At 54.6% G+C, this 23,685-nt stretch overlaps 1 protein-coding gene across 2 annotated transcripts in view; it reads right to left on the reverse strand.

The window, feature by feature from the left end:
* Nucleotides 1-244: 244 nt before the first annotated feature.
* LOC140717465 (speedy protein 1-A-like) overlaps nt 245-23,685 on the reverse strand; it is an 84,662-nt gene continuing 61,221 nt past the window's right edge. For both annotated transcript variants that reach the window (XM_073031046.1, XM_073031045.1), the window contains exons 5-6: nt 4,240-4,411; nt 245-1,319 (exon numbers count right to left, since the gene is read on the reverse strand). In XM_073031046.1, the coding sequence (XP_072887147.1) occupies nt 1,014-1,319; nt 4,240-4,411 (478 nt within the window). In that variant the 3' untranslated portion in view covers nt 245-1,013. The remainder of the gene's footprint in view (nt 1,320-4,239; nt 4,412-23,685) is intronic.

A 23,685-nucleotide genomic window follows, 5' to 3' on the forward strand; every position in this document is an offset into this window, starting at 1 on the left:
GTCCAGGTGCAGGTCGATGGGACTGGGCAGGATGGATGGGAACAGCTGGCCGTAGACTAGATGGGACGAAGGGCTGTGGAGTATGACTCTGGCTGGATCTGTACTTGACTTTCAGTCCTCATCTCAGAGCTGCCCACACCAAGACCACCAGCTGACTGCACGTAATGGTCTCACCCAGACCATCAATTCACCGAGGGTGGGGAGGGGGGGGGGTCAGTTCGCTGCTCACACCACAGCCACGCACTTGTGTTCCAAAATTTATTCCACAGCAATAAATACACGCACAATCACAAACGGATGCTCATAACATTCGAGTGCAAACAGACAATGGCAACAACCCCCTGCCCGTCAGTTCCGCAGGGGTAAACGAGAAAGTAGGAGAACAAATAAAGTGCGCTGGGCCGTAAAATGCTGAACAGGTTGGAGGAGAAACGCCAGCACCTGCATCAGTGGTAAAAGGACGTCAAGGTGTCCCTGACTAACACTTCCGGCAGGAGTAATGCACAGAGCTGCCATCATCCCAGCAGGTCAGGAGTTCCCCACACCCCGCAACAGCCACCACACCGCGATGCAGAACAGCAACAGAATCCCCTGGAAGTGAGCGCGACGCTCTGGCAACAGCAGGCAAACCCAGCTGTGCTCAAACGCAGACCGCACCGCGCCGTGAGGCTGCTCCGGACATTCTAGGTGAGGTGCCTGTGAGTGCACAGCCCAGCCCAGGGGGAGTTAGGCAGGGTGGTGCGTTCTAATACGGAACAAGGCAGCAGACGCAGCCCATTAATCCAAACCTGCAAAACTTCGCTTCGAGAATCGGGCTTTGGATTCCAGCAAAAACTTCACCACGGAACACGGTCCTGTGACTGCCAGGTCTGGGATCTCGTGTTAGTCAGGAAAAAGATTACGACTGGTACGCTGTTTGCGGCCTGAACTAGAAAACTGCCAACCGGGCATTTAATCTGCTCCCTGTCAAAAACCTCGAGAAAGACTCCTTCCACATTCGAACCCCGAGGGTGTTATACAGAGTCCAGTGAGGCCATACCTTCTGCCGCATGGTCTATCAGTGCAGCTGGTGAAAGTATAAGGAAATCGTGGGGCCAATCGCTATCAAACAGGGAGGCATTTTCCGGCAAGGGTGAAGAGTCCAAGTCTAGGCCGAAGTAGCATCTGGAGTGGGTACAGAGGGTGCACAATGGGGGGCTTCCGTTGGGTCCCGGCAGGGAGGGCACGATCTCTTTCTGCAAGTAACTGCGGGTCGCACCACTGTGGTGAGCTGGACGCTCTCTGTGCCAGATGTAGTGAGACGGAATGGCGGCAATCACCTGGAAGAGAGAGAGAGCTCAAATCAGAGGAGTCGAAGGTCAGTCGAAATACAATGCACGGTGGAACAAATAAAGGCTCCGGCTATTTTCTAAGTCATGCGCGAATTCAGAAATCATAAGTGCAAAAGGACTGGGGAGTCTTAATGCAGGATTCCCTGAAGGACCTTAACCATCCAGGGCAAAAGGAGTCAGTGGGTGTCGTTTACTTGGATTTTCAGAAGGTGCTGCACGAGGCTGATAAATCAAGAGCCCGTGGTGTAACAAGGAAGGACACTAGCATGGATAGAAGATTGATCGACTGGCGGGAAGCTGAAGGAAAGAATAAAGGGAGCCTTTTCTGGTTGGCTGTCAGTGACGGGTGGTGTTGGAACCATTTATTTCAACATTATATGTCAATGACTCTGATGATGGCCTTGTGGCCAGGTTTGCGGATGGTATTGTTGAGGAAGCAGGGAGTAGGCAAGAGAACTTGGAAAAATTAAGAGAATAAGCAAAGAAGTGGCCGATGAAATGCAGTCGGCCCTCCTTATCTGCGGGGGATTGGTTCTGAGACCCCCCCCCCCCCCCATGGATACCAAAAAACATGGATGCTCAAGTCCCTTATTAAACGGTATGGTGGTCTTTAGGACCCAACAGAACCCCAGACTTTATTTAACATGTATCAGTGCGGTGGTCTTTAGGACCCAGCGGAACCCCAAACTTTATTTAACCTGTCTCAGTGCGGTGGTCTTTAAGACCCAGCGGAACCCCAGACTTTATTTAACCTGTCTCAGTGCGGTGGACATTAGGACCTGGCGGTGCAGCTCTGAATCCGCAGTATTTCTGTTCACAAAAATGATCACAATCACGATTGAAAATAAGGTGGAAGTAATAATGCGATCGGAAAGAGCTGAAACGCCACCGGTCATCGGAAAATCGTTAGGCTACAGCCGGTCAGCGATCGGAACAATTTTAATGGAGAATGTGAAAGGCCCTGCCCCGATGAAAGCTACAATTATTACTAAGCAATGTGGTGGTTTAATTATTGAAATACGTATGTTTCTTAAGTGCTTTATATGCATAGAAGGATAAAATATGTACTATATACTAAGAAAAACGTTTGACTAACTGACGCTAAATAATACCGGATGTATCTGTTCCGACTTCAAATCTGACTTAAAGACGGACTCAGGAACAGAACTCGTTCATAACCCGGGGACTGCCTGTACTTTCAAGTCATTTCTAGATGACTTATAATAACTAACACAATATAAATACTATGTAAATAGTCATTATACTATATTGTTTAGGGAATAATGACAAGAAAAAATAGTCTGTACATGCTCAAGCAACGAGGGCTGGAGAGAGAACTTCCGGGTTTTCCTGATCCGCGGTTGGTTGAATCCGCGCATGTGGAATCCGCGGATAAGGAGGGCCGACTGTACTGTGTTGGGAGGTGTATGGTCACACACCTTTGATAGAAGAAATAAAGGTATAGACTATTTTTTAAAGGGGAGAAAATCCAGAAATCAGAGGTGCAGAGGGACGTGGGAGTCCTCGTGCAGGATTCCCTGCAGGTTGGAGAAAATCCAGAAATCAGAGGTGCAGAGGGACATGGGAGTCCTCGTGCAGGATTCCCTGCAGGTTGAGCCGGCGGTGAGGAAGGCAAGTTCAGTGTTAGCACTCATTTCGAGATGAATAGAAATAAAGAACAAGGATATAACGCTGAGGCTTTATACGGCACTGGTCAGACCACACTTGGAGAACCATGAGCAGTCTTGGGCCCCGTTTCTAAGAAAAGACGTGCTGGTGCAGAAGTTGCGGAAAGGCAAGGGCGTAAAACAATGATAGCCTGAGCCACTTGGAGCCAAGTGAGACTGCCGGAGACACGTCTGCTTACTACAGACGGCTGACTGCGTCAGTGTGCACTCAAGCCAAACAACTGAGGCCTCTGCGGAGAGACTTTGCCAGGAAGATCATCCTAAAACACACAATAGAGGATGCTTGAGACAGATGAGATAAGGGTAACGGAAACCCACCCGACAACTAAGGCTCTGCTATTGTCTGTACCCACTTCAAAATATCAACGGCTGTCTGCAAGGAGCTTCGATCGATTTTAACATGGTGCATGCAAATAAGGAATTCGCAATTTACAATGATCAATATCCATGACTGATAAGGCAGTTCTCTATAAAACAGCAGCTTTCTGTACAGATTTCAGTGCAGTGTGGGTGACTCGGGCCTCTGCGACTCTCCATGTGTACAAGTGAAATAAAAAGAAAGCTGGGTCGGTGAGAGTGCATGTGTCCTGGGCCCAGTTATTTCTTTACCTTATTTATTTTATTATCAGTGACACCGGCATCAGAAAGGCGAGAAGTATCCCAGGAAAGAAAGGGTTAATGCTTGAGGAGCGTTTGATGACTCTGTGCCCGTACTCGCTGGAGTTTAGAACGATGAGGGGAGATCTCATTGAAATCTCTCAAATATTGAAAGGCCGAGACAGAGAGGATGTTTCCGTGAGTGGAAGAATCTAGGAGCAGAGGGGCACACAGTCTCAGAACAGAAGGTCATCCCTTTAGGGCAGAGATGAGGAGGTATTTCTTTAGCCAGACGATGGTGGATCTGTGGAATTCATTGCCTTTGAAGGCTGTGGAGGCCAAGTTGTTGGGTATAGTTAAAGCGGAGTTTGATAGGCTCTCGATTAGCAAGGACATCGAAGGGTACGGGGAGAAGGCAGGAGAATGGGATTGAGAGGGACATGATGGAATGGCAGAGCAGACTCGATGGGTCAGTTCTGCTCCTGTGTCTTGTAGCTCATCTTAAGACCATGAGGCACGGAAAGACCCAACAGGTAATGAGCAGCACCCACCTTGCACAAGTGACGGTTTATCGATCGGCATAAGGCGCTGCAAACGTTGTAGCAGCAGCACCGACATCTCACCTGCTCACAGCAGTGCCGGCTCACGGCCGCCCGGTAATTCATCTGCGCCCAGAGGTCCAGCCGGAGCTTCAGGAAATTCGGGACGAACTTCCTCCAATTCTCGCCCAGCGCCCAGGGGAATATCTCGTACTTGTACTGCTCTTCGTCCTCTTCCATGTCATTCGCCAGGTACCTACGGGAGAATCAGATGGCAGCGATCTGACGCTATTCCAAAAGGGCCGAGAAAGGCTGTTCAGCCCACCACATCTCTGCTGACTGTCACACCCACCAATACTAATCCCAATTACCCACATTCGAGAGGGCAAGTTTTCTGTTTAGAAAAGCAGAGAGGTAGGAGTCTGGAGAACATTACGGGGGTTGGTAGTGGAACCGGTTTGACGCAGTTTTAGAGGCTTTTAGATACACGCATGAATATGAGGCCAGACATCATATCACAGGATCCATCCTGGGACCAGCTCGTAAATGCCATTTCAAAGAAGCATGGTCGTGCCTCTGCTTTCTTAGAAGTTTGCACAGATTTGGCATGCCATTTAAACATGGAAACATAGAAAACCTACAGCATAATACAGGCCCTTCGGCCCACAAAGCTGTGCCGAAAATGTCCCTACCTTAGAACAACCTAGGCTTTACACCCATAGCCCTCTATTTTTCGAAACTCCATGTAGACATCCAGGAGTCTCTTAAAAGACCCTGTCGTATCCACCTCCACCACCGTCGCCGGCAGCCCATTCCACGCACTCACCACTCTCTGCGTAAAAACTTACCCCTGACATCTCCTCTGTACCTACTCCCCAGCACCTTAAACCTGTATCCTCTTGTGGCAACCATTTCAGCTCTGGGAAAAAGCCTCTGACTATCCACATGATCAATGCCTCTCATCATCTTGTACACCTCTATCAGGTCACCTCTCATCCTCCGTCGCTCCAAGGAGAAAAGGCCGAGTTCACTCAACCTTTTCTCATAAGGCATGCTCCCCAATCTAGGCAAGTCTCCTCGGCACCCTTTCTATGGTTTCCATGTCCTTCCTGTAGAATTGAACACAGTACTCCAAGTGGGGTCTGACCAGGGTCCCATATAGCTGCAACATTACCTCTCAGCTCTTAAACTCAATCCCACGATTGATGAAGGCCAATACACCATACGCCTTCTTAACCACAGAGTCAACATGCACAGCTGCTTTGATTGTCCTATGGACTCGGACCCCAAGATCCCTCTGATCCTCCACACTGCCAAGAGTCTTACCATTAATGCTGTAAGTGTGAACCACCTTACACTTATCTGGGTCGAACTCCACCTGCCATGGACCATGATAAACTTCTACAGATGCACAGTTGTGAGTATCCTGACTGGTTGCCTTGTGGTCTGGCATGGAAACCCAAGAGCGGAAAAGGCTACAGAAAGCCCCTGTGCATTACAGGATAAGCTCTCCCATCATTAAGCACATCGATAAAGAACACAGCCGCAAGAAAGAACTGAGGCAGGGCATTGGGCACTGCTAAAGAACAAAGAGATCTGAGAATACTGGTCGATAATGCTTAGAAATGTGGTTTTTGGGGTCGTAAAGAAAGATTTTGTCACATCGGCCTTCATAAATTATTCAACTCTGGAGATGGAATGTTATGTTGAAGTTGTACAAGACACTGGTGAGGCTCAGTGTCTCAGTGTACAACAGGAGGCTCAGTGTCCGGTTTGTGACAGTGGTCACTACAACCGGACGCTGAGTGCCCGTTTTGTGACAGTGGTCACTACAACAGGAGGCTCAGTGTCCGGTTTGTGACAGTGGTCACTACAACAGCGGGATCTGTGTCCGGTTTGTGACAGTGGTCACTACAACAGGAGGCTCAGTGTCCGGTTTGTGACAGTGGTCACTACAACAGGAGGCTGAGTGCACGTTTTGTGACAGTGGTCACTACAACAGGAGGCTCGGTGTCCGGTTTGTGACAGTGGTCACTACAACAGGAGGCTCAGCGTCCGGTTTGTGACAGTGGTCACTACAACAGGGGGCCCGGTGTCCTGTGTGTGACAGTGGTCACTACAACAGGAGGCTCGGTACCCGGTTTGTGACAGTGGTCACTACAACAGGGGGCCCGGTACCCGGTTTGTGACAGTGGTCACTACAACAGGAGGCTCAGTATGCGGTTTGTGACAGTGGTCACTACAACAGGGGGCCCGGTACCCGGTTTGTGACAGTGGTCACTACAACAGGGGGCCCGGTACCCGGTTTGTGACAGTGGTCACTACAACAGGGGGCCCGGTACCCGGTTTCTGACAGTGGTCACTACAACAGGGGGCCCGGTACCCGGTTTGTGACAGTGGTCACTACAACAGGAGGCTGGTTGTCCGGTTTGTGACAGTGGTCACTACAACAGGAGGCTCGGTGTCCGGTGAGTGACAGTGGTCACTACAACAGGAGGCTCAGTGTCCGGTTTGTGACACTGGTCACTACAACAGGAGGCTCCTTGTCGGGTTTGTGACACTGGTCACTACAACAGGAGGCTCCTTGTCGGGTTTGTGACAGTGGTCACTACAACAGGGGGCCCGGTACCGGGTTTGAGACAGTGGTCACTACAACAGGAGGCTCAGTGTCCGGTTTGTGACAGTGGTCACTACAACAGGGGGCCCGGTACCCGGTTTGTGACAGTGGTCACTACAACAGGAGGCTCAGTGTCCCGTTTGTGACAGTGGTCACTACAACAGGAGTCTCGGTACCCAGTTGTGACAGTGGTCACTACAACAGGGGGCCCGGTACCCGGTTTGTAAGAGTGGACACTACAACAGGGGGCCCGGTACCCGGTTTGTGACAGTGGTCACTACAACAGGAGGCTTGTTGTCCGGTTTGTGACAGTGGTCACTACAACAGGAGGCTCAGTGTCCGGTTTGTGACAGTGGTCACTACAACAGGAGGCTCGGTGTCCGGTTTGTGACAGTGGTCACTACAACAGGAGGCTCAGTGTCCGGTTTGTGACAGTGGTCACTACAACAGGAGGCTCGGTGTCCGGTTTGTGACAGTGGTCACTACAACAGGGGGCCCGGTACCCGGTTTGTGACACTGGTCACTACAACAGGAGGCCCGGTGTCCGGTTTGTGACAGTGGTCATTACAACAGGGGGCCCGGTGTCCGATTTGTGACAGTGGTCACTACAACAGGAGGCCCAGTGTCCGGTTTGTGATAGTGGTCACTACAACAGGAGGCTCCTTGTCGGGTTTGTGACAGTGGTCACTACAACAGGAGGCTCGGTGTCCGGTTTGTGATAGTGGTCACTACAACAGGAGGCTCCTTGTCGGGTTTGTGACAGTGGTCACTACAACAGGACGCTCGGTGTCCGGTGTGTGACAGTGGTCACTACAACAGGAGGCTCCTTGTCGGGTTTGTGACAGTGGTCACTACAACAGGAGGCTCGGTGTCCGGTTTGTGACAGTGGTCACTACAACAGGAGGCTCCTTGTCGGGTTTGAGACAGTGGTCACTACAACAGGAGGCTCAGTGTCCGGTTTGTGACAGTGGTCACTACAAGAGGAGGCTCAGTATGCGGTTTGTGACAGTGGTCACTACAACAGGAGGCCCGGTGTCCAGTTTGTGACAGTGGTCACGACAACAAGAGGCTCGGTGTCCGGTGTGTGACAGTGGTCACTACAACAGGAGGCTCGGTGTCCGGTTTGTGACAGTGGTCACTACAACAGGAGGCTCGGTGTCTGGTTTGTGACAGTGGTCACTACAACAGGGGGCCCGGTACCCGGTTGTGACAGTGGTCACTACAACAGGAGGCTCGGTGTCCGGTTTGCGACAGTGGTCACTACAACATGATGCCCTGTACCCGGTTGTGACAGTGGTCACTACAACAGGAGGCCCGGTGTCCGGATTGTGACAGTGGTCACTACAACAGGAGGCCCGGTGTCCGGATTGTGACAGTGGTCACTACAACAGGAGGCCCGGTGTCCGGTTTCTGACAGTGGTCACTACAACAGGAGGCCCGGTGTCCGGTTTCTGACAGTGGTCACTACAACAGGAGGCTCGGTGTCCGGTTTGTGACAGTGGTCACTACAACAGTGGTCACTACAACAGGAGGCCCGGTGTCCGGTTTCTGACAGTGGTCACTACAACAGGAGGCCTGGTACCCGATTTGTGACAGTGGTCACGACAACAAGAGGCTCGGTGTCCGGTGTGTGACAGTGGTCACTACAACAGGAGGCTCGGTGTCCGGTTTGTGACAGTGGTCACTACAACAGGAGGCTCGGTGTCTGGTTTGTGACAGTGGTCACTACAACAGGAGGATCAGTATGCGGTTTGTGACAGTGGTCACTACAAGAGGAGGCGCAGTGTCCGGTTTGTGACAGTGGTCACTACAACAGGAGGCCCGGTGTCCAGTTTGTGACAGTGGTCACGACAACAAGAGGCTCGGTGTCCGGTGTGTGACAGTGGTCACTACAACAGGAGGCTCGGTGTCCGGTTTGTGACAGTGGTCACTACAACGGGAGGCTCGGTGTCTGGTTTGTGACAGTGGTCACTACAACAAGGGGCCCGGTACCCGGTTGTGACAGTGGTCACTACAACAGGAGGCTCGGTGTCCGGTTTGCGACAGTGGTCACTACAACATGATGCCCTGTACCCGGTTGTGACAGTGGTCACTACAACAGGAGGCCCGGTGTCCGGATTGTGACAGTGGTCACTACAACAGGAGGCCCGGTGTCCGGATTGTGACAGTGGTCACTACAACAGGAGGCCCGGTGTCCGGTTTCTGACAGTGGTCACTACAACAGGAGGCCCGGTGTCCGGTTTCTGACAGTGGTCACTACAACAGGAGGCTCGGTGTCCGGTTTGTGACAGTGGTCACTACAACAGTGGTCACTACAACAGGAGGCTCGGTGTCCGGTTTGTGACAGTGGTCACTACAACAGGAGGCTCCTTGTCGGGTTTGAGACAGTGGTCACTACAACAGGAGGCTCAGTGTCCGGTTTGTGACAGTGGTCACTACAACAGGAGGCTCAGTATGCGGTTTGTGACAGTGGTCACTACAAGAGGAGGCCCGGTGTCCAGTTTGTGACAGTGGTCACGACAACAAGAGACTCGGTGTCCGGTGTGTGACAGTGGTCACTACAACAGGAGGCTCGGTGTCCGGTTTGTGACAGTGGTCACTACAACAGGAGGCTCGGTGTCTGGTTTGTGACAGTGGTCACTACAACAGGGGGCCCGGTACCCGGTTGTGACAGTGGTCACTACAACAGGAGGCTCGGTGTCCGGTTTGCGACAGTGGTCACTACAACATGATGCCCTGTACCCGGTTGTGACAGCGGTCACTACAACAGGAGGCCCGGTGTCCGGATTGTGACAGTGGTCACTACAACAGGAGGCCCGGTGTCCGGATTGTGACAGTGGTCACTACAACAGGAGGCCCGGTGTCCGGTTTCTGACAGTGGTCACTACAACAGGAGGCCCGGTGTCCGGTTTCTGACAGTGGTCACTACAACAGGAGGCTCGGTGTCCGGTTTGTGACAGTGGTCACTACAACAGGGGGCCCGGTACCCGGTTGTGACAGTGGTCACTACAACAGGAGGCTCGGTGTCCGGTTTGCGACAGTGGTCACTACAACATGATGCCCTGTACCCGGTTGTGACAGTGGTCAATACAACAGGAGGCCCGGTGTCCGGTTTGTGACAGTGGTCACTACAACAGGAGGCTCGGTGTCTGGTTTGTGACAGTGGTCACTACAACAGGGGGCCCGGTACCCGGTTGTGACAGTGGTCACTACAACAGGAGGCTCGGTGTCCGGTTTGTGACAGTGGTCACTACAACAGGAGGCTCGGTGTCTGGTTTGTGACAGTGGTCACTACAACAGGGGGCCCGGTACCCGGTTGTGACAGTGGTCACTACAACAGGAGGCCCGGTGTCCGGATTGTGACAGTGGTCACTACAACAGGAGGCCCGGTGTCCGGATTGTGACAGTGGTCACTACAACAGGAGGCCCGGTGTCCGGTTTCTGACAGTGGTCACTACAACAGGAGGCCCGGTGTCCGGTTTCTGACAGTGGTCACTACAACAGGAGGCTCGGTGTCCGGTTTGTGACAGTGGTCACTACAACAGTGGTCACTACAACAGGAGGCTCGGTGTCCGGTTTGTGACAGTGGTCACTACAACAGGAGGCTCGGTGTCCGGTGAGTGACAGTGGTCACTACAACAGGGGGCCCGGTACCCGGTTGTGACAGTGGTCACTACAACAGGAGGCCCGGTGTCCGGAATGTGACAGTGGTTACTACAACAGGAGGCTCGGTGTCCGGTTTGTGACAGTGGTCACTACAACAGGGGGCCCGGTACCCGGTTGTGACAGTGGTCACTACAACAGGAGGCCCGGTGTCCGGAATGTGACAGTGGTCACTACAACAGGAGGCCCGGTGTCCGGAATGTGACAGTGGTCACTACAACAGGAGGCTCGGTGTCCGGATTGTGACAGTGGTCACTACAACAGGAGGCTCGGTGTCCGGTTTGTGACAGTGGTCACTACAACAGGAGGCTCGGTGTCCGGTTTGTGACAGTGGTCACTACAACAGGAGGCTCGGTGTCCGGTTTGTGACAGTGGTCACTACAACAGGAGGCTCATTGTCCGGTTTGTGACAGTGGTCACTACAACCGGATGCTGAGTGCCCGTTCTGTGACAGTGGTCACTACAACAGGAGGCTCAGTGTCCGGTTTGTGACAGTGGTCACTACAACAGGAGGCTCAGTGTGCGGTTTGTGACAGTGGTCACTACAACAGGAGGCTCGGTACCCGGTTTGTAACAGTGGACACTACAACAAGAGGCTCGTTGTCCGGTTTGTGACAGTGGTCACTACAACAGGAGGCTCGTTGTCCGGTTTGTGACAGTGGTCACTACAACAGGAGGCTCAGTATGCGGTTTGTGACAGTGGTCACTACAACAGGGGGCCCGGTGTCCGGTTTGTGACAGTGGTCACTACAACAGGAGGCTCGGTGTCCGGTTTGTGACAGTGGTCACTACAACAGGAGGCTCGGTGTCCGGTGTGTGACAGTGGTCACTACAACAGGAGGCTCAGTATGCGGTTTGTGACAGTGGTCACTACAACAGGGGGCCCGGTGTCCGGTTTGTGACAGTGGTGACTACAACAGGAGGCTCAGTGTCCGGTTTGTGACAGTGGTCACTACAACAGGAGGCTCAGTGTCCGGTTTGTGACAGTGGTCACTACAACAGGAGGCTCAGTGTCCGGTTTGTGACAGTGGTCACTACAACAGGGGGCCCGGTACCCGGTTTGTGACAGTGGTCACTACAACAGGGGGCCCGGTACCCGGTTTGTGACAGTGGTCACTACAACAGGAGGCCCGGTGTAGGGAATGTGACAGTGGTCACTACAACAGGAGGCTCGGTGTCCGGATTGTGACAGTGGTCACTACAACAGGAGGCTCGGTGTCCGGTTTGTGACAGTGGTCACTACAACAGGAGGCTCGGTGTCCGGTTTGTGACAGTGGTCACTACAACAGGAGGCTCGGTACCCGGTTGTGACAGTGGTCACTACAACAGGAGGCTCATTGTCCGGTTTGTGACAGTGGTCACTACAACCGGATGCTGAGTGCCCGTTCTGTGACAGCGGTCACTACAACAGGAGGCTCAGTGTCCGGTTTGTGACAGTGGTCACTACAACAGGAGGCTCAGTATGCGGTTTGTGACAGTGGTCACTACAACAGGAGGCTCAGTGTCCGGTTTGTGACAGTGGTCACTACAACAGGAGGCTCAGTGTCCGGTTTGTGACAGTGGTGACTACAACAGGAGGCTCAGTGTCCGGTTTGTGACAGTGGTCACTACAACAGGGGGCCCGGTACCCGGTTTGTGACAGTGGTCACTACAACAGGGGGCCCGGTACCCGGTTTGTGACAGTGGTCACTACAACAGGAGGCCCGGTGTCCGGAATGTGACAGTGGTCACTACAACAGGAGGCTCGGTGTCCGGATTGTGACAGTGGTCACTACAACAGGAGGCTCGGTGTCCGGTTTGTGACAGTGGTCACTACAACAGGAGGCTCGGTGTCCGGTTTGTGACAGTGGTCACTACAACAGGAGGCTCGGTACCCGGTTGTGACAGTGGTCACTACAACAGGAGGCTCATTGTCCGGTTTGTGACAGTGGTCACTACAACCGGATGCTGAGTGCCCGTTCTGTGACAGTGGTCACTACAACAGGAGGCTCAGTGTCCGGTTTGTGACAGTGGTCACTACAACAGGAGGCCCGGTGTCCGGAATGTGACAGTGGTCACTACAACAGGAGGCTCGGTGTCCGGATTGTGACAGTGGTCACTACAACAGGAGGCTCGGTGTCCGGTTTGTGACAGTGGTCACTACAACAGGAGGCTCGGTGTCCGGTTTGTGACAGTGGTCACTACAACAGGAGGCCCGGTACCCGGTTTGTGACAGTGGTCACTACAACAGGGGGCCCGGTACCCAGTTGTGACAGTGGTCTCTACAACAGGGGGCCCGGTACCCAGTTGTGACAGTGGTCACTACAACAGGGGGCCCGGTACCCGGTTTGTGACAGTGGTCACTACAACAGGAGGCCCGGTGTCCGGTTTGTGACAGTGGTCACTACAACAGGAGGCTCAGTGTCCGGTTTGTGACAGTGGTCACTACAACAGGAGGCTCAGTATGCGGTTTGTGACAGTGGTCACTACAACAGGAGGCTCAGTGTCCGGTTTGTGACAGTGGTCACTACAACAGGAGGCTCAGTGTCCGGTTTGTGACAGTGGTGACTACAACAGGAGGCTCAGTGTCCGGTTTGTGACAGTGGTCACTACAACAGGGGGCCCGGTACCCGGTTTGTGACAGTGGTCACTACAACAGGGGGCCCGGTACCCGGTTTGTGACAGTGGTCACTACAACAGGAGGCCCGGTGTCCGGAATGTGACAGTGGTCACTACAACAGGAGGCTCGGTGTCCGGATTGTGACAGTGGTCACTACAACAGGAGGCTCGGTGTCCGGTTTGTGACAGTGGTCACTACAACAGGAGGCTCGGTGTCCGGTTTGTGACAGTGGTCACTACAACAGGAGGCTCGGTACCCGGTTGTGACAGTGGTCACTACAACAGGAGGCTCATTGTCCGGTTTGTGACAGTGGTCACTACAACCGGATGCTGAGTGCCCGTTCTGTGACAGTGGTCACTACAACAGGAGGCTCAGTGTCCGGTTTGTGACAGTGGTCACTACAACAAGAGGCTCAGTGTGCGGTTTGTGACAGTGGTCACTACAACAGGAGGCCCGGTACCCGGTTTGTGACAGTGGTCACTACAACAGTGGGCCCGGTACCCAGTTGTGACAGTGGTCTCTACAACAGGGGGCCCGGTACCCAGTTGTGACAGTGGTCACTACAACAGGGGGCCCGGTACCCGGTTTGTGACAGTGGTCACTACAACAGGAGGCCCGGTGTCCGGTTTGTGACAGTGGTCACTACAACAGGAGGCCCGGTGTCCGGATTGTGACAGTGGTCACTACAACAGGAGGCTCAGTGTCCGGTTTGTGACAGTGGTCACTACAACAGGAGGCACGGTGTCCGGATTGTGACAGTGGTCACTACAACAGGAGGCCCGGTGTCCGGATTGTGACAGTGGTCACTACAACAGGAGGCCCGGTGTCCGGATTGTGACAGTGGACACTACAACAGGAGGCCCGGTGTCCGGTTTGTGACAGTGGTCATTACAACAGGGGGCCCGGTGTCCGGATTGTGACAGTGGTCACTACAACAGGAGGCTCGTTGTCCCGTTTGTGACAGTGGTCACTACAACAGGAAGCTCAGTGTCCCGTTTGTGACAGTGGTCACTGCAACAGGAGGCTCGGTGTCCCGATTGTGACAGTGGTCACTACAACAGGAGGCCCGTTGTCCGGATTGTGACCGTGGTCACTACAACAGGAGTCTCGGTACCCAGTTGTGACAGTGGTCTCTACAACAGGGGGCCCGGTACCCGGTTGTGACAGTGGTCACTACAACTGGAGGCCCAGTTTCTGGTTTGTGACAGTGGTCACTACAACAGGAGGCCCGGTGTCCGGATTGTGACAGTGGTCACTACAACAGGGGGCCCGGTACCCGGTTGTGACAGTAGTCACTACAACAGGAGGCCCGGTGTCCGGATTGTGAGTGGTCACTACAACAGGAGGCCCGGTGTCCGGATTGTGATAGTGGTCACTACAACAGGAGGCCCGGTGTCTGGTTTGTGACAGTGGTCACTACAACAGGAGGACCGGTGTCTGGTTTGTGACAGTGGTCACTCGCTCAGTGTCCGGTTTGTGACAGTGGTGACTACAACAGGAGGCTCAGTGTGCGGTTTGTGACAGTGGTCACTACAACAGGGGGCCCGGTACCCGGTTTGTAACAGTGGTCACTACAACAAGAGGCTCGTTGTCCGGATTGTGACAGTGGTCACTACAACAGGGGGCCCGGTACCCGGTTTGTAAGAGTGGACACTACAACAGGGGGCCCGGTACCCGGTTTGTGACAGTGGTCACTACAACAGGAGGCTTGTTGTCCGGTTTGTGACAGTGGTCACTACAACAGGAGGCTCAGTGTCCGGTTTGTGACAGTGGTCACTACAACAGGAGGCTTGTTGTCCGGTTTGTGACAGTGGTCACTACAACAGGAGGCTCAGTGTCCGGTTTGTGACAGTGGTCACTACAACAGGAGGCTCGTTGTCCGGTTTGTGACAGTGGTCACTACAACAGGAGGCTCAGTGTCCGGTTTGTGACAGTGGTCACTACAACAGGAGGCTCGGTGTCCGGTTTGTGACAGTGGTCACTACAACAGGGGGCCCGGTACCCGGTTTGTGACACTGGTCACTACAACAGGAGGCCCGGTGTCCGGTTTGTGACAGTGGTCACTACAACAGGGGGCCCGGTGTCCGGTTTGTGACAGTGGTCACTACAACAGGAGGCTCAGTGTCCGGTTTGTGACAGTGGTCACTACAACAGGAGGCCCAGTGTCCGGTTTGTGATAGTGGTCACTACAACAGGAGGCTCCTTGTCGGGTTTGTGACAGTGGTCACTACAACAGGAGGCTCGGTGTCCGGTTTGTGACAGTGGTCACTACAACAGGAGGCTCCTTGTCGGGTTTGAGACAGTGGTCACTACAACAGGAGGCTCAGTATGCGGTTTGTGACAGTGGTCACTACAAGAGGAGGCGCAGTGTCCGGTTTGTGACAGTGGTCACTACAACAGGAGGCCCGGTGTCCAGTTTGTGACAGTGGTCATGACAACAAGAGGCTCGGTGTCCGGTGTGTGACAGTGGTCACTACAACAGGGGGCCCGGTACCCGGTTTGTGACAGTGGTCACTACAACAGGAGGCTCGGTGTCTGGTTTGTGACAGTGGTCACTACAACAGGGGGCCCGGTACCCGGTTGTGACAGTGGTCACTACAACAGGAGGCCCGGTGTCCGGATTGTGACAGTGGTCACTACAGCAGGAGGCCCGGTGTCCGGTTTCTGACAGTGGTCACTACAACAGGAGGCTCGGTGTCCGGTTTGCGACAGTGGTCACTACAACATGATGCCCTGTACCCGGTTGTGACAGTGGTCACTACAACAGGAGGCCCGGTGTCCGGATTGTGACAGTGGTCACTACAACAGGAGGCCCGGTGTCCGGATTGTGACAGTGGTCACTACAGCAGGAGGCCCGTTGTCCGGTTTCTGACAGTGGTCACTACAACAGGAGGCTCGGTGTCCGGTTTGCGACAGTGGTCACTACAACATGATGCCCTGTACCCGGTTGTGACAGTGGTCACTACAACAGGAGGCCCGGTGTCCGGATTGTGACAGTGGTCACTACAACAGGAGGCCCGGTGTCCGGATTGTGACAGTGGTCACTACAACAGGAGGCCCGGTGTCCGGTTTCTGACAGTGGTCACTACAACAGGAGGCCCGGTGTCCGGTTTCTGACAGTGGTCACTACAACAGGAGGCTCGGTGTCCGGTTTGTGACAGTGGTCACTACAACAGTGGTCACTACAACTGGAGGCCCGGTGTCCGGTTTCTGACAGTGGTCACTACAACAGGAGGCCTGGTACCCGGTTTGTGACAGTGGTCACTACAACAGTGGTCACTACAACAGGAGGCTCGGTGTCCGGTTTGTGACAGTGGTCACTACAACAGGAGGCTCGGTGTCCGGTGAGTGACAGTGGTCACTACAACAGGGGGCCCGGTACCCGGTTGTGACAGTGGTCACTACAACAGGAGGCCCGGTGTCCGGAATGTGACAGTGGTCACTACAACAGGAGGCTCGGTGTCCGGTTTGTGACAGTGGTCACTACAACAGGGGGCCCGGTACCCGGTTGTGACAGTGGTCACTACAACAGGAGGCCCGGTGTCCGGAATGTGACAGTGGTCACTACAACAGGAGGCCCGGTGTCCGGAATGTGACAGTGGTCACTACAACAGGAGGCTCGGTGTCCGGATTGTGACAGTGGTCACTACAACAGGAGGCTCGGTGTCCGGTTTGTGACAGTGGTCACTACAACAGGAGGCTCGGTGTCCGGTTTGTGACAGTGGTCACTACAACAGGAGGCTCGGTGTCCGGTTTGTGACAGTGGTCACTACAACAGGCGGCTCATTGTCCGGTTTGTGACAGTGGTCACTACAACCGGATGCTGAGTGCCCGTTCTGTGACAGTGGTCACTACAACAGGAGGCTCAGTGTCCGGTTTGTGACAGTGGTCACTACAACAGGAGGCTCAGTGTGCGGTTTGTGACAGTGGTCACTACAACAGGAGGCTCAGTGTCCCGTTTGTGACAGTGGTCACTGCAACAGGAGGCTCGGTGTCCCGTTTGTGACAGTGGTCACTGCAACAGGAGGCTCGGTGTCCCGTTTGTGACAGTGGTCACTACAACAGGGGGCCCGTTGTCCGGATTGTGACCGTGGTCACTACAACAGGAGTCTCGGTACCCAGTTGTGACAGTGGTCACTACAACAGGAGGCTCAGTGTCCGGTTTGTGACAGTGGTCACTACAACAGGGGGCCCGGTGTCCGGATTGTGACAGTGGTCACTACAACAGGAGGCTCGTTGTCCCGTTTGTGACAGTGGTCACTACAACAGGAAGCTCAGTGTCCCGTTTGTGACAGTGGTCACTGCAACAGGAGGCTCGGTGTCCGGTGTGTGACAGTGGTCACTACAACAGGGGGCCCGGTACCCGGTTTGTGACAGTGGTCACTACAACAGGAGGCTCGGTGTCTGGTTTGTGACAGTGGTCACTACAACAGGGGGCCCGGTACCCGGTTGTGACAGTGGTCACTACAACAGGAGGCCCGGTGTCCGGATTGTGACAGTGGTCACTACAGCAGGAGGCCCGGTGTCCGGTTTCTGACAGTGGTCACTACAACAGGAGGCTCGGTGTCCGGTTTGCGACAGTGGTCACTACAACATGATGCCCTGTACCCGGTTGTGACAGTGGTCACTACAACAGGAGGCCCGGTGTCCGGATTGTGACAGTGGTCACTACAACAGGAGGCCCGGTGTCCGGATTGTGACAGTGGTCACTACAGCAGGAGGCCCGTTGTCCGGTTTCTGACAGTGGTCACTACAACAGGAGGCTCGGTGTCCGGTTTGCGACAGTGGTCACTACAACATGATGCCCTGTACCCGGTTGTGACAGTGGTCACTACAACAGGAGGCCCGGTGTCCGGATTGTGACAGTGGTCACTACAACAGGAGGCCCGGTGTCCGGATTGTGACAGTGGTCACTACAACAGGAGGCCCGGTGTCCGGTTTCTGACAGTGGTCACTACAACAGGAGGCCCGGTGTCCGGTTTCTGACAGTGGTCACTACAACAGGAGGCTCGGTGTCCGGTTTGTGACAGTGGTCACTACAACAGTGGTCACTACAACTGGAGGCCCGGTGTCCGGTTTCTGACAGTGGTCACTACAACAGGAGGCCTGGTACCCGGATTGTGACAGTGGTCACTACAACAGTGGTCACTACAACAGGAGGCTCGGTGTCCGGTTTGTGACAGTGGTCACTACAACAGGAGGCTCGGTGTCCGGTGAGTGACAGTGGTCACTACAACAGGGGGCCCGGTACCCGGTTGTGACAGTGGTCACTACAACAGGAGGCCCGGTGTCCGGAATGTGACAGTGGTCACTACAACAGGAGGCTCGGTGTCCGGATTGTGACAGTGGTCACTACAACAGGAGGCTCGGTGTCCGGTTTGTGACAGTGGTCACTACAACAGGAGGCTCGGTGTCCGGTTTGTGACAGTGGTCACTACAACAGGAGGCTCGGTACCCGGTTGTGACAGTGGTCACTACAACAGGAGGCTCATTGTCCGGTTTGTGACAGTGGTCACTACAACCGGATGCTGAGTGCCCGTTCTGTGACAGCGGTCACTACAACAGGAGGCTCAGTGTCCGGTTTGTGACAGTGGTCACTACAACAGGAGGCTCAGTATGCGGTTTGTGACAGTGGTCACTACAACAGGAGGCTCAGTGTCCGGTTTGTGACAGTGGTCACTACAACAGGAGGCTCAGTGTCCGGTTTGTGACAGTGGTGACTACAACAGGAGGCTCAGTGTCCGGTTTGTGACAGTGGTCACTACAACAGGGGGCCCGGTACCCGGTTTGTGACAGTGGTCACTACAACAGGGGGCCCGGTACCCGGTTTGTGACAGTGGTCACTACAACAGGAGGCCCGGTGTCCGGAATGTGACAGTGGTCACTACAACAGGAGGCTCGGTGTCCGGATTGTGACAGTGGTCACTACAACAGGAGGCTCGGTGTCCGGTTTGTGACAGTGGTCACTACAACAGGAGGCTCGGTGTCCGGTTTGTGACAGTGGTCACTACAACAGGAGGCTCGGTACCCGGTTGTGACAGTGGTCACTACAACAGGAGGCTCATTGTCCGGTTTGTGACAGTGGTCACTACAACCGGATGCTGAGTGCCCGTTCTGTGACAGTGGTCACTACAACAGGAGGCTCAGTGTCCGGTTTGTGACAGTGGTCACTACAACAGGAGGCCCGGTGTCCGGAATGTGACAGTGGTCACTACAACAGGAGGCTCGGTGTCCGGATTGTGACAGTGGTCACTACAACAGGAGGCTCGGTGTCCGGTTTGTGACAGTGGTCACTACAACAGGAGGCTCGGTGTCCGGTTTGTGACAGTGGTCACTACAACAGGAGGCCCGGTACCCGGTTTGTGACAGTGGTCACTACAACAGGGGGCCCGGTACCCAGTTGTGACAGTGGTCTCTACAACAGGGGGCCCGGTACCCAGTTGTGACAGTGGTCACTACAACAGGGGGCCCGGTACCCGGTTTGTGACAGTGGTCACTACAACAGGAGGCCCGGTGTCCGGTTTGTGACAGTGGTCACTACAACAGGAGGCTCAGTGTCCGGTTTGTGACAGTGGTCACTACAACAGGAGGCTCAGTATGCGGTTTGTGACAGTGGTCACTACAACAGGAGGCTCAGTGTCCGGTTTGTGACAGTGGTCACTACAACAGGAGGCTCAGTGTCCGGTTTGTGACAGTGGTGACTACAACAGGAGGCTCAGTGTCCGGTTTGTGACAGTGGTCACTACAACAGGGGGCCCGGTACCCGGTTTGTGACAGTGGTCACTACAACAGGGGGCCCGGTACCCGGTTTGTGACAGTGGTCACTACAACAGGAGGCCCGGTGTCCGGAATGTGACAGTGGTCACTACAACAGGAGGCTCGGTGTCCGGATTGTGACAGTGGTCACTACAACAGGAGGCTCGGTGTCCGGTTTGTGACAGTGGTCACTACAACAGGAGGCTCGGTGTCCGGTTTGTGACAGTGGTCACTACAACAGGAGGCTCGGTACCCGGTTGTGACAGTGGTCACTACAACAGGAGGCTCATTGTCCGGTTTGTGACAGTGGTCACTACAACCGGATGCTGAGTGCCCGTTCTGTGACAGTGGTCACTACAACAGGAGGCTCAGTGTCCGGTTTGTGACAGTGGTCACTACAACAAGAGGCTCAGTGTGCGGTTTGTGACAGTGGTCACTACAACAGGAGGCCCGGTACCCGGTTTGTGACAGTGGTCACTACAACAGTGGGCCCGGTACCCAGTTGTGACAGTGGTCTCTACAACAGGGGGCCCGGTACCCAGTTGTGACAGTGGTCACTACAACAGGGGGCCCGGTACCCGGTTTGTGACAGTGGTCACTACAACAGGAGGCCCGGTGTCCGGTTTGTGACAGTGGTCACTACAACAGGAGGCCCGGTGTCCGGATTGTGACAGTGGTCACTACAACAGGAGGCTCAGTGTCCGGTTTGTGACAGTGGTCACTACAACAGGAGGCACGGTGTCCGGATTGTGACAGTGGTCACTACAACAGGAGGCCCGGTGTCCGGATTGTGACAGTGGTCACTACAACAGGAGGCCCGGTGTCCGGATTGTGACAGTGGACACTACAACAGGAGGCCCGGTGTCCGGTTTGTGACAGTGGTCATTACAACAGGGGGCCCGGTGTCCGGATTGTGACAGTGGTCACTACAACAGGAGGCTCGTTGTCCCGTTTGTGACAGTGGTCACTACAACAGGAAGCTCAGTGTCCCGTTTGTGACAGTGGTCACTGCAACAGGAGGCTCGGTGTCCCGATTGTGACAGTGGTCACTACAACAGGAGGCCCGTTGTCCGGATTGTGACCGTGGTCACTACAACAGGAGTCTCGGTACCCAGTTGTGACAGTGGTCTCTACAACAGGGGGCCCGGTACCCGGTTGTGACAGTGGTCACTACAACTGGAGGCCCAGTTTCTGGTTTGTGACAGTGGTCACTACAACAGGAGGCCCGGTGTCCGGATTGTGACAGTGGTCACTACAACAGGGGGCCCGGTACCCGGTTGTGACAGTAGTCACTACAACAGGAGGCCCGGTGTCCGGATTGTGAGTGGTCACTACAACAGGAGGCCCGGTGTCCGGATTGTGATAGTGGTCACTACAACAGGAGGCCCGGTGTCTGGTTTGTGACAGTGGTCACTACAACAGGAGGACCGGTGTCTGGTTTGTGACAGTGGTCACTCGCTCAGTGTCCGGTTTGTGACAGTGGTGACTACAACAGGAGGCTCAGTGTGCGGTTTGTGACAGTGGTCACTACAACAGGGGGCCCGGTACCCGGTTTGTAACAGTGGTCACTACAACAAGAGGCTCGTTGTCCGGATTGTGACAGTGGTCACTACAACAGGGGGCCCGGTACCCGGTTTGTAAGAGTGGACACTACAACAGGGGGCCCGGTACCCGGTTTGTGACAGTGGTCACTACAACAGGAGGCTTGTTGTCCGGTTTGTGACAGTGGTCACTACAACAGGAGGCTCAGTGTCCGGTTTGTGACAGTGGTCACTACAACAGGAGGCTTGTTGTCCGGTTTGTGACAGTGGTCACTACAACAGGAGGCTCAGTGTCCGGTTTGTGACAGTGGTCACTACAACAGGAGGCTCGTTGTCCGGTTTGTGACAGTGGTCACTACAACAGGAGGCTCAGTGTCCGGTTTGTGACAGTGGTCACTACAACAGGAGGCTCGGTGTCCGGTTTGTGACAGTGGTCACTACAACAGGGGGCCCGGTACCCGGTTTGTGACACTGGTCACTACAACAGGAGGCCCGGTGTCCGGTTTGTGACAGTGGTCACTACAACAGGGGGCCCGGTGTCCGGTTTGTGACAGTGGTCACTACAACAGGAGGCTCAGTGTCCGGTTTGTGACAGTGGTCACTACAACAGGAGGCCCAGTGTCCGGTTTGTGATAGTGGTCACTACAACAGGAGGCTCCTTGTCGGGTTTGTGACAGTGGTCACTACAACAGGAGGCTCGGTGTCCGGTTTGTGACAGTGGTCACTACAACAGGAGGCTCCTTGTCGGGTTTGAGACAGTGGTCACTACAACAGGAGGCTCAGTATGCGGTTTGTGACAGTGGTCACTACAAGAGGAGGCGCAGTGTCCGGTTTGTGACAGTGGTCACTACAACAGGAGGCCCGGTGTCCAGTTTGTGACAGTGGTCATGACAACAAGAGGCTCGGTGTCCGGTGTGTGACAGTGGTCACTACAACAGGGGGCCCGGTACCCGGTTTGTGACAGTGGTCACTACAACAGGAGGCTCGGTGTCTGGTTTGTGACAGTGGTCACTACAACAGGGGGCCCGGTACCCGGTTGTGACAGTGGTCACTACAACAGGAGGCCCGGTGTCCGGATTGTGACAGTGGTCACTACAGCAGGAGGCCCGGTGTCCGGTTTCTGACAGTGGTCACTACAACAGGAGGCTCGGTGTCCGGTTTGCGACAGTGGTCACTACAACATGATGCCCTGTACCCGGTTGTGACAGTGGTCACTACAACAGGAGGCCCGGTGTCCGGATTGTGACAGTGGTCACTACAACAGGAGGCCCGGTGTCCGGATTGTGACAGTGGTCACTACAGCAGGAGGCCCGTTGTCCGGTTTCTGACAGTGGTCACTACAACAGGAGGCTCGGTGTCCGGTTTGCGACAGTGGTCACTACAACATGATGCCCTGTACCCGGTTGTGACAGTGGTCACTACAACAGGAGGCCCGGTGTCCGGATTGTGACAGTGGTCACTACAACAGGAGGCCCGGTGTCCGGATTGTGACAGTGGTCACTACAACAGGAGGCCCGGTGTCCGGTTTCTGACAGTGGTCACTACAACAGGAGGCCCGGTGTCCGGTTTCTGACAGTGGTCACTACAACAGGAGGCTCGGTGTCCGGTTTGTGACAGTGGTCACTACAACAGTGGTCACTACAACTGGAGGCCCGGTGTCCGGTTTCTGACAGTGGTCACTACAACAGGAGGCCTGGTACCCGGTTTGTGACAGTGGTCACTACAACAGTGGTCACTACAACAGGAGGCTCGGTGTCCGGTTTGTGACAGTGGTCACTACAACAGGAGGCTCGGTGTCCGGTGAGTGACAGTGGTCACTACAACAGGGGGCCCGGTACCCGGTTGTGACAGTGGTCACTACAACAGGAGGCCCGGTGTCCGGAATGTGACAGTGGTCACTACAACAGGAGGCTCGGTGTCCGGTTTGTGACAGTGGTCACTACAACAGGGGGCCCGGTACCCGGTTGTGACAGTGGTCACTACAACAGGAGGCCCGGTGTCCGGAATGTGACAGTGGTCACTACAACAGGAGGCCCGGTGTCCGGAATGTGACAGTGGTCACTACAACAGGAGGCTCGGTGTCCGGATTGTGACAGTGGTCACTACAACAGGAGGCTCGGTGTCCGGTTTGTGACAGTGGTCACTACAACAGGAGGCTCGGTGTCCGGTTTGTGACAGTGGTCACTACAACAGGAGGCTCGGTGTCCGGTTTGTGACAGTGGTCACTACAACAGGCGGCTCATTGTCCGGTTTGTGACAGTGGTCACTACAACCGGATGCTGAGTGCCCGTTCTGTGACAGTGGTCACTACAACAGGAGGCTCAGTGTCCGGTTTGTGACAGTGGTCACTACAA

The sequence above is a fragment of the Hemitrygon akajei genome, chromosome 28 (genome assembly GCF_048418815.1).
Source record: "Hemitrygon akajei chromosome 28, sHemAka1.3, whole genome shotgun sequence".
Classification (NCBI taxonomy): Eukaryota; Metazoa; Chordata; class Chondrichthyes; order Myliobatiformes; family Dasyatidae; genus Hemitrygon; species Hemitrygon akajei.